The 11,607-nt window shown below is 45.8% G+C and overlaps 1 protein-coding gene across 1 annotated transcript; it reads right to left on the bottom strand.

Annotated features, from left to right (window-relative positions):
• Positions 1–265: 265 nt before the first annotated feature.
• On the bottom strand, positions 266–7,412 carry SET (SET nuclear proto-oncogene). Its single transcript, XM_064490576.1, has 8 exons — positions 6,987–7,412; positions 5,389–5,446; positions 4,609–4,751; positions 4,167–4,270; positions 3,957–4,070; positions 3,176–3,346; positions 2,941–3,087; positions 266–2,079 (listed from the first exon to the last, which is right to left on the bottom strand). Exons 1-8 carry the CDS (start codon positions 7,057–7,059, stop codon positions 2,056–2,058), a joined length of 834 nt encoding a protein of 277 aa, XP_064346646.1. The 5' UTR covers positions 7,060–7,412; the 3' UTR covers positions 266–2,055.
• Between the last annotated feature and the right edge of the window lie 4,195 nt (positions 7,413–11,607).

The raw sequence follows: 11,607 nt of genomic DNA, 5'->3' as shown, positions 1-11,607 counted from the left end.
TAAATGTTGAAATTTCAGAATACTGAATCCCTTATGGAACTTACATTTCAAATAACAAGAACTTGTCCACGACTTCCACATGTACCTTTCTGAGGAGTTACCTATATTTACTGAACTATCTGAAGAGGAGCTCTTCCCGTTCCCCAGTCACTAGAAACATAAATAACAAGACCAAAGAGAAAAACAAAACGAAAAACTAGCTTATCATCTAAATCCAAGTGAGTGACATTTCTTGTTTTGTAAACAAGGAGAATGACCCATCAAAAAAATCTTTATGTTCCTTTATTGGAGCAAGATTCCTGACCGGTATACAGTGATGTATTTACTAAACAGAGACCTGTGCAGAAATTACATACTATCCATCTTAGACAGGTTTTCATTACACTTTGCCTATTGATGGAATAGTTCCATTTATAAAGTTTTATACATCAAAAAGCTTTGAAATTTGACCAGGCTGTCCATTAATTCATCTCTGAAAAAGTTAAGTGGCATTTAATTTCAGCTACTATATTTTACAGCATTAAAAAGCTTATGCATTAGGTAGCTTCTCAAAATGATATTTATGCACAATGGCATTTAGCGGACAAAGCAGAGTCTATCATCTCACCCAGATTCACACAGACGGGCCTCATTTGAGAGCTATATGCTAAAAAGCTGGTACTCTGAGACGAAAGTACTCCTAACCTGAGTTTCTTACCACCAATACGGACTTCTTACTCTGCAAGCCTGTCTTCTTGGCCACATCTTACAGTGCCAGTGAAGACATGCCAACAATTGCCCTGCGTGTAACTTGGCAGTAGAGCACCAGGTCTGTCTGATGGTGGTGGCAGGCACTATTATATCCAGGTAAATAAAAGCCCGTATTTTGAAGCGCCAATTTGAGATACAAATCAAGGGTACAACACGTTCAGGACTGAGTTTTCAGCAATCTAGTATCCTGAATGATGTGAAAAGTTTCAGAAACTGATGGAAAATTGTACCCATGATGGGTTCCCAGCTATGGAGACATTAATACATTGATGCAAATCCCTTTACTCAATCAACATAGCCCTGAGGTCATCCCACAAAGTGCGTATCAAAAAATACGAAGTTAGGGTGACAAAGTTTGACAACAATGTTATACAAGTCAAACTCGGAAAGTCATATTAAGAATATCTGTTCTGAGAGAAAAGCATCAAATCCTTTGTGTACACATTTAGTTTTATTGTAACAAAGCAACTTGTACACTTTTAACGTTTAAAACTGAGCATCATCTTTCCTTTCCAGTGAAACAAAAAGAAAAATTTAAAAATAAAACAGGAACAAAATTACAATAGAGAATGTCAATTGCAAATAAGATCCTACAGGTTCTGCTGATTCTCCCATCGAGTGGCAGGGCTCAAGTCATCATTAGGAGAGAATTTTATTTTAAAAGTGTCATCTTAAACTGCAACGATGTCCGTTAAACATCACAATTAAACATGCCAAAGGAGAAGCCATGTTGTCAAAATGCCCACTTAACCCACCCAAACATCTCAAACCCACCCTTTGCTGACCTTCTATAACCCCATTTTTTTAAGTTTTTTTTTTCTTTTTTTAAACAAGAGAAAGTAGACAGATACATGTTGGTAAATGCTAACTGTCCATATTCACATAGAGACACAGTGTAATCTCTGAGCCCAATATACAGAGAAAGGAGGAAAAAAGCTAGAATTCTATGCACTACTACACAGGGGCCTAGCACCCTCCAGCTTCCAGCAGAGCTAAGGGAGCAGAAGGTTTTTCTTTTTTCCCACAGAGCATGGTGGTGTTGATTCCATAAAGTTTTTGTTGAGACAGGAAGGGATAAAAATGAATTTGGAACAGAAAGGGGTAGAGATTCTTCTCCCACTGAATTCTGCTCAAGGTATTTCCCCCCAAAACAAGTTGAGAACCATGGTAAAAAGGAGAAAAGAGACCTCAAAAACAGGGCGACTGAGCACAAGAGGAGAAAAAAAATAAAAATAAAAAGACTGCAATTTGCTCCCAGGGACTGGAGAAAATTTTAAAAAAAGGTTGGAATCCATCAGTGTTCCATTAGTCATCTTCTCCTTCATCTTCCTGTTAAGAAAAAAGGCAGGCAGTTAATCTTTAGGGTTAATCCTAAGGTCAGTCCCCATTCATACAAATCATGATGGACTCCATAGAACATGCTAAGGGAAATTAGTTTTATGAGCGGATACAGTTACCCCTTGGTACCTCCAAGGGATGGTTCAGAATCCTCTCCAGATACAAAAATGCTCAAGATGCTCAAGCCCCTTATCTAAAAGGGCATAGTACTTGCAAAGCACCTAGCCACATCCTCACATATACTTTAAATTACCTCAGGTTACTTATAACAAATACAATGTAAATACAATGTCTAATAGTTCAAGTTTTGCCTTTTGGAACTTCCTAGAATAAAAAAAAAATCTGCCATTGGTTGAACCTGAAGATGCAGAACCCATCGCACGAAGGGCCAACTATACATCAACCTGCATCGATTTTCAATAGAAAGACCCAGTGATGGTATTTCAGATACATTTTCAGCATTAACTAAATCAGACATCGTTTAGACCAAGTTATACAAACCAAAAACCAGTCTATCTCAAATCGGATTATAAGAATTTGTCCAAAACATGCATATTTTTCTTCTTTGGAAAATTTCTCAGAATTTGACCAGCTGCATTATCCATAACACTTTCATTAAGTACTTACTTGCTAGGGAATGACAGAACTGAGCAGCCACAAAAACGAACCACAAGAGCAGAACTAATTAAATCAATGAACTTAGCAAAATTTCCTCCAGTCTTGGACAAAACAGCTTATCTTTCCTATAGATCCTCCCACAATTAGTTGAACCAGTCCCACTATTCAATATATACAACACGGTGAACTCTTTGAAGATTATCCTTTTGGATTTAACCAAAAAAATTTTCTTACCTCTCCTTCCTCCCCCTCATCGTCATCTTCATCTTCTTCACCTTCATCCTCATCCCCTTCTTCATCAATATCTTCTAATCCTTCTTCTTCTTCATCATCATCATCATCTTCTTCTCCTTCCCCTTCCTCATCATCCATGTCAGGAACCTTAAAAAAAAAAAGTTACCTTAGTAACTCATTTTCAAACAAATGCAACAAGTGCAACCTAGAATAAAAAAGAACATTCTTAACTCACCAAGTAGTACTGCAATGGATTTGGCCAAATATCATCTTTGATGACCTCTCCTAACTCATCTGCACCTGCATCAGAATGATCAGTAAACCAGGTGAAGAAGCTCTCTGGTTCCTCATGCTGTCTCTTCCTGCTGGCTTTATTCTGTGTTTGACTTGAACGTTTCGTCAAATCCTAAATAAAGATGGGAGAACTTTTGATGTAGACTCTCTACACTTCAATTTCCTATAAAATATTTTTTTCAATTTCCTGTAATTTAAATGTTTTGACCCAAAAGCAGAGCAAAAAATGGACATTAGTATGTTATCTACATTATCCTTACCCAAAAATACATATAAAAAGTATAGCAGATAAGGAGAAAAAGAGAAGTCCTAGAATTTTAGGTCTGTAAAGAACATTGTCTAATTTGTAACAAGCTTTTCATGGAAGTTATCATCTAGACTTCGCTTTTTAATAAAATTAGTTTCACTTCAACAACTAATACCATAATATAGTAAATTTAAAATCTATTTGCTAGTTAAATGCAAACAGAAATGGATTTAGGGACATGGCAAGTCATTTGGAGAGCTCAGTCATCAATGGAGACACCAAAATGATTTACTTAATTTCTACAAAAACTTGCACCATAATTTGTAAGGCCTCCGAGCTATTCTATTTGGCTTTAACACAATGGAGCTTTTTATATACTTAAGGATTTGCATTTAACAAAGCACCAAGTATTAGCTAAATGGTTCAACTGAATCAAACTATAAAAGATATTTATGCCCAACAATTCCTCAAATACCTTTCCAGATTTCCATTTGATTTCAGTGGACTTTGAAGATGGATCACCACTCTCATTCAGATGAAATTCTTTGGAGAGAATTTTATTTTCGAAGTAAGGGTTTTCATCAAAATACTATAATAAACGATTATAAAATTAGAAATCAATACAAACAGTCCTTCTAACCAAAGCTCAAGTTAATTTCTATAGCGACAAGTTACTGGTACTTACAAAATCTATTCTGTAACCTGATTTAATATCTTCAAATTCTGTCACTTCAACTCTTGTCAAATAATGCAGCGCCTCTTCATCCTCCTCCCCAAGCAGTGCAGACACTAGACCAGCAAACAGATCAAATGACTACTAAATATTATGAACAACTCAAGCAATCTCTTTACAAAAGTTTTCCAAATTTAGTGAGCTGCTTTGATTTCATAAATCCATTATTAACTGAAAACTAAATGGCTGTCAATCTTTTATCAATAACTGAATAGAATTCCAAGTTAGAATACAATCTTTTCTAAATAGAAAGCATTAATTTCAAGCCTCTCCCTATTTCAACCTCTGCATGTAACTAACATGTTGCACCAAGTCTTTAACCTAAACGAAGACCCTTCTATTCTGTAACAAATGGACATCCCATACCCTTTAATAATGCTCTGCCGTAACATACCTTGTGGATGGTTGACAAATGTTGTTACCCAAAAATTTGGGATTTTGGCGATCAATTCCGACCTCTTCTGAAAAAATGGTTGGCGGAGTTTGTTATATTTCTGTTCTACTTTCAAAATCTCCTCACTGGCTTGTTCATTAAGTCTGAAGCAAAAGAGGAGACAAGTTGACGACGACAGTATTTAACAAACACAAAAATTGCTGAGTTTATAGAATATTCGCCCTGATTAGCTTTAGAACAGTGCAAAGTACTTACTTATAATAAGCAAATCACCTAGATTTTTGTAGCCACTCAAGTCAAAATTAAGATAGCAATTTGATCTATTTTACCAATACCACTATTAACAACAGTTTACTTTAAGTGCCCAAACAGTATTTTGGTAACATTGTATATTTACTTTTAGCTACTCTGTCACCAGGCTAACTTCAATTCAATTTCCCTCAGGCAAAACAAGAAAAAAGCTGCCAATCAAGTAACAAAAGTTATAAGGCAAGTCAGAGCAACACTGATGCCATAATGCTAAATTGTCAGACGTCCACACACACCTCAATTTGTAGCCTATGAAAGTAAACTCAATCTTTACAAGGTAAATGTACCTCATCAGAAACTTTGACTGTACAAATATTTCACAGAAAAATAACACTGAATCCTCATAGTTATTTCCAACCAAATTATAATCACCTCCACTTGGCCAGTAGACATTTGATCAGTTTCAATGACTGCCAAACCATAAGATGTATGTCAGAAAACTCCTCCAAAGTAAACTGAGAAAAACTTTACCTGTCTATTTCATTTTGTACTTCATCAATATGTTCAATTGCTTCCTGTTGTTCTTTTTCTGCAAGAAAAAGGTGCACGAGGCTCAATACTAGTAAGTTTAACTACTTTTCCTGATGTTAACACTATCTGTGATGTGAATTATATCAATAAAGCTGTTTAAAGAAAAACACCTACTACTACTACTACCAGGCATGCTCTCCACCTGTTCAAGCGTGTAGTTAACAAATTACTTTATAATTAAAAGACTTCAAATCACGCTGTTAAGACTACTCAAAATGTTCGACTGTAACAGTTTCTAAGCGTTCCATTACAAGAGACCAATTATTAATGTTTCTATTGAGAGGTAAAGGAACAAACCCTACTCAGAAACTCTTAAATGTTTTTACAAATCACGTTATATACTTGCAATAGAGTAATACCGGCTATTAACTACAATATGGAATCTAACCCACGACAATAACAAAAATTAGGACACCACCTATCTCCATCGTGGAATCACCGTTTATACAAAGTTGAAAATACTGTTCAGTATCGATTACTATTAAGACATCAGACACGCCTACAAAGACAGGGAAGGCTCTCGGAACTAGAACCCACAACCGCAAACACTCGACTTTACCTTCTTAGAATATGAACCCCAGAACTGGAATCTGACCTTTCTCACCCCTCCAACCCAATTTCAGGAGGGCTGATTTCAGATGCGGCCCCACATGATTTGGGAGCACACTTAGAGGAAGCAAGAACGAAGTCAGGAAACTATAAGCCAAAGGGAGAGGAGGAAAGAGGGGTGTGCTATGGGAAAGGTGCCGTTTTGTCCGGTAAAGACTGCAAAACCTACAAAGCTAAGTGGGCGTGAAGGGGCCTGATCGCGCAGTTCATTTCCGGCAACCATCCTGGGTTGTGCAGCCCCCCTGCCGAGAAAGCCTTCACGGAAAAGGCTCGGAGATTTTCCACGAACCATTGTAAAGACCCTCCGACACCAGCCGCCGCGCCAGCTTTCTCAGCGCGCTGCCGCGACCGGGAGGCCACCCCACGTGGGGAGTGCCGGGGGCCGGCGAGAGCATCCTCCGGGCGGCCCGGGCCCGCGGCGCGGCCGGCCGCGTGCTTCCCGCGCCCCCACCCCGCCCCAACTCGAGGCGGAGGGCCGTGCCGGGGCCGGCCTCCGGGTGGGGGTGCGGGGGCGCCGCCCGCGGCCGAGCGCGAAGGGGGAGCCGCGCGGAGGCCTGGGCGCGGGGCCGCGTCCGGCCGCACCATGTGGCGGTGGCGGCGGCTGATGGGAGCGAGGCATCATGGCGGAGCACAATAAAGAGAGGCTTCTCGGGAGGGAGGGAGGGGGAGGAGAGCGAGGGAGGGGGGAGAGGAAGGGGGGGTCTCCTCCGCCCGCGCCGAGCAGGCCGCAGCGCCCCCGCCTCGCAGCGCCGTCCGCCGCGGCGGCGCCACCCGGCCCCGGCCCCGCGCGCACAAAAAAGGGCGCCGAGGCGCGCGCCGGCTCGTCCGCCCAGCGCCCCCCGCGCGCCCCGGGCACCGCCGGCGGCCTGCGGCCGGACGGGCGGCGAAGATGGCGGCGCGGGCCGGCCCCCGCCTCGACTGCTCCTCACCTGAGGTCTCGTCGGCCCCGTCGTGGTTGGAGTTGAGCTCCTTTTTACTGACTTTGGCCGCCGGCGCCGACATGGTGCTGCTCCGCGGTCGGGGGGGGAGCGGGGAGGGGGAGAGAAGGGAAGGCGAAGGGGGCGGGCAGCGGCTTCCCCTCACGCCACACGCGCGGGTGCTCGCTCGGTCCGGCCGCCTCCTCCCGGCGCTCGCTCGCTCTCCCTCCCCCTGGCTTGCGCGCGCTGCCCTCGCGGCCTGACGACGAGGGAGGGGCTGGGGCGGCGTGCCGGGCCCCGGCCCGGGCTCCTGCTTAGGGAGGGGAGGCGGCGGCGGGCGGGCAGGCGGCTGGGCTCCCTCACTCACGCTCCGCGCTCCAGCTCGCTGCTCGTTCTCCCCAAGCCGCCTCCTCCTCCACCTCCTCCTCACGGCGAGGGGCGGGCGGCAGGGCGCAGGCGCGCCAGGCCCAGCGCGCACGCCCCGCCCCCGGCCGGAGAGGCTCGCGCCGCCTCACCATTGGCCGGGGCTCCGGGACGAGGGGGCGGGGCCGCTGCGAGGAGACACAGGGCCAGGCGAAGAGGCGGGAGGAAGGAACGCCGCGACGTACGGGGCCGGCCCCCTGCGCCGCGCACCCCTCCCCCGCTTTCCCCTTCTCCGGACCGACCCGGGACATTTGCGCTCTACGGGCGCGCGGCGGCCCGGGGGGCGGGGCCTCGCCAGGCAGCGCGCAGGCTCCCGGGCTGGTGCGTCACGTGGTGGCGGAGCGGCTTCCCTTCTCCGCGGGGTGGCGCGGGGGAGAGGGGTGTCCGCAGCCCCCCAAAAGCGCAGGCCTAGTAGTAGCCTGTCTTCACATTAGGGGCTCAGAAATATACCCACCCCAGGTTCTGCACTCTGGGACACTACCGGGCGTCCCTATTCCTGGGGGAAGGAAGACTGCACCTCCATCCTATTTCCCAGACGAGAAGGCTGCTTGTTGGCAAAGCCCGAAGCAGCCCGGTACACACACACAAGGCCTTTTCCTGGCTCTTAGCCCAAGCTCTGTGTAACAGGCTGTTTGCACTTGGGCAAGTCACTTTTCCTCTCTGGACCTATTTTTGTTATAAAATTATAAAATTCAGAAAAGGCATGGAACGTCGTATTAGCGATGATCTTAAGCAGGGCCGCACTAAAGTGGAAGTGCTCAGAAGGCAAGGTGTCACATTCACCCGTGGGTCCTTTTGGCCCAACTCGGTGCCGAATTCAAGGAGTCTGCAAGAAGTCGTACATAGTGCTAAGCTCCAGTCCCAGCAACTGAGCCTGCATCGCTTTGAAGCCACACAACTGCGAGATGGGGTAGGCGGTGTTAATTTCATTTCACCGTGTCAGAGAGAGGACCAGCATGGTCTGCTTAAGAGGCCAGGTCTTGAAACACAAAGTAGAACCAAAGCCGTTTCTGTTTTAAACTGTGCTTTCCTGGTAATGCAAGTGCACCACTGTCCTACTCCCTTCTGCATGCAGGGCCCTAAGACATGGGCCACAAAAAGCCTGAAACCTCTCCTTGGGTATTTGTAACCAAAACTTGGGGTTGGACTATTTGCCTTCCAACATTCACATTTTACTATCAGCTCTTAAAACTCAAGTAGTATCTTTAGTGTCCAAGATAGTCCATTGGTGGGTGATGGATAAATGTTAAATGGCATATAGTCCACGGATAGAGAATACAAATATCTTCTTGGGACTTTCCCCAAAACCCAGAAATTAATCTTTCTCCTCCAAACCTTATTATTCTCGGTTGTGGCCAGCTCAGTCCATACCTATCCCAATTGGACAGGCTTTTTAAGGGAAGAATTATTAGCACCAATGAGAAGCTGATAAATGTTTGACAACCAGCTCCCAGAAGAGAAAAAAAACAAACCAAAATCCCTGATTTGTAGCATTTGCTGATTTCAGTGGTATAAAAATGTTCTCACCATGGCCAGTTTCCTGCTACTGCTGTTATGTCACTGAAAAGAACTGGAAACAGCAGGTTCCAATGCACTCTGAAGCATGTAGCATGGGCCACAGGCTGTGGTAAGTACACACGTTTTCTCATTAATCCTCATGAAATACAAGAGATAGGTATTAATACTATCAGTTCACAGATAAACTCAATTTCTTCTGATGCAAGTCGTAGAATTAAGGTTAGGGGATGACAAAACCCCTGCCCTAAGACAGAGTTTTTCCATTTTTTGACCTGAACTACAGTAAGAGGTACATTTGACATTAGAACCCAGCACACACCTATGCACAAAACAATGCTTACTCTTTGTGATGACTCTTAATCTTCTATTTTATTTTCTTTAAATGCAGGTCACTCTCCACTAAAATGATTTCATGACCCACAAATGGAATGAAACAGTCTGAAAAACACCATGCTAAGTAAAGGCTGCTGTTTTCATACAAAAAGCCTACTCACTGGTACCAGTGACCCAGAGCATCTCCAAAGTGCTGGATCTACCTGTGTTTCCCACGTATCTGCAGGGGCTCCAGGGAGCCTCGTGATGCTTTCTGATTAGGCAGTGGGCTTCAAGGCTCCCTTCCCACCACTCCAGCCCTTAGGACCATTCTGCTCGTCCTGACCTCTCCCATAGCACTTCTCAAGATGAAGTCAAGGAGCACACACTAGGAAGTGGAAGAGAAAGAGAAAGCAAAAGGGCAAGAGTTTCAGTAAACGGGGGAGTGGTCTGGATACACCAAGAGATAATTCACTGAATTATTGTTCTCTTTGGTCTCTCTCCCTCTTCAACATTCGGAGCTCTGCATTCTCCCCTTGGCCTCTCACCTCACTCTCAGAGTTCCTCCCTCTCCTTTTCTTCCCAGCTCCCTTTGAAGGAGGAGAACCCCACAATTTAAAGATTGGAGCAGAGATGCTGGTGTTCCCTATGATGCAGCAGCATCCCAAGAGGAAATAACTTGGAGGGACTGTGGTTGCACCTTGCGATCCCTTCTGGTCCTGTTTGTTAACTCCCAGGAAGCTAAACAGAAGGCGACCAGAAGGACTCATCCACATTTTGCTGCTCGCAAGTGGGAAGGAACTTACTATCTGTCTCAAGAGCACTGATTATGAGCCAATCACTCTTGTGTTTCACTTCCACTTAAGCCTCACAACAAGCCTAACAGATAGGTACTGTTGAGCCCATTTTACAGTAAGATGAAAGAAACATAGATCATGTTTCTTGCCCACAGGTCACATAGCCGGGCAGAGCCAGGTTTCAAGCCCTGGCTGTCTAGCTTTACCGGGGCATCAGCTGGGCGGGAGGTCTTTGCTTCTCATTTGGAAGGGGATAGACTGAAACCCATTATCATTAAACTTGCCACATCACCCAGCAGATCCACAGGAGCTCTGCAATGAGGACTCCTCATCCAGTGCTCCTTCCACAAGCACAGCTGGACCTCAGCCAAGTCAGCAAGTTAGGAAGATTCCCCGGGTTCTGAGCCCCTCCTCTCTGCACTGAGCCAGCCTGCTGTCATGTTTTCCTTGGAGCAATGCTTTCCTGCCTTCCACCTATCCAAACCCAATCCCCGTGAAGGCCCCATCACATCCCCAATCTATCAAGGAGGTCTAATCACCAGAACAATCCACTCAGTGCCCAACTCCAAGCTGTGTGTTTGTAAAACACACCCCTCACCTCCAGGGGTTAATGGGGGGAGGGGCAGGCATGAAACCGACAATTACAATGTAATGATGTAAGGGCCGGGCTGGGGTGACTGGGTGCTGCAAGGGCAGAAGGGGGCTCCTAACTCCCAGCAGCTGTGGCTCAAAGGAGAATGCCTGCAAGAAGCGACTTTTCGACAGGAAGCTGCAGAAAGAGAAGATGGACATAGGTAGGGAGAGGGGAGTGATCCAGGCAGAGGACAAACGGGAGTCCAGGCCCTGAGGTGAGAGAATGGAGCCCCAGGAGGTGAAGAGAGGTTAAAGGTGCTGGAGGGGGCATGAACCTGGAGAGGTCGGCAGGGACCGAGTGGGCAGTGTCCCGGAAGTATTAGCCCACACCTCAAAGGCAATGGGAAGGCTAGGAAGGGTTTTTAAACCAGGGAGTCACGTGTTTGGCTTTGCTTTGGCTGGATGGGAGGAGGAGGAAGCCGGAAGCAAGATGAGGAGGTGGCAGTAATCCGGGCCAGAGTTGTGGGCAGGCGGCAACAGCAGGAAAGAGAGGTAGACGGATGTGAGAAGTGTTGAGGAGGTCAAACCACCAGGACTCAGAGATCTGATGGGACATGGAGGAGTGAAGGAGAGGAAAGGAGTCAATATGTTTCCCCCAGTTTCTGGTGCCACTTACCAAGACAGCAAAGAAAAGGAATGAGTTTGGGGACTGGGCTCATCGTAGGTGTGGGGTTGGGGCCAGGGATGAGCTTACACGTGCTCCAGGTCTCCCAGTTTCACCCCTTCTGGTTCTTTCTTCACATAAACCTAATCCACGCAGCTCATGTTTAAAATTCTTGTAAGGGGAGTTTGGGGTCCCATCTCAAAAAAAGTCACCTAAAAGTCAATCTTTGCAAATCCCTTAAATTTCCAGTAAAATGTAGTGTCAGGACGTACCTTCCTTTGGCAAGTTCAGAGAGGTCGATGTTCCCTCCAGCCTGGGGGCAGGAGTCAGTCTCAGTTTCTTCGGT

Source organism: Camelus dromedarius, chromosome 10 (assembly GCF_036321535.1).
Source record: "Camelus dromedarius isolate mCamDro1 chromosome 10, mCamDro1.pat, whole genome shotgun sequence".
NCBI classification, from domain to species: domain Eukaryota; kingdom Metazoa; phylum Chordata; class Mammalia; order Artiodactyla; family Camelidae; genus Camelus; species Camelus dromedarius.
The sequence above is the reverse complement of the archived record's forward strand: the minus strand, read 5'-3'. Positions and strand labels throughout refer to the sequence as shown.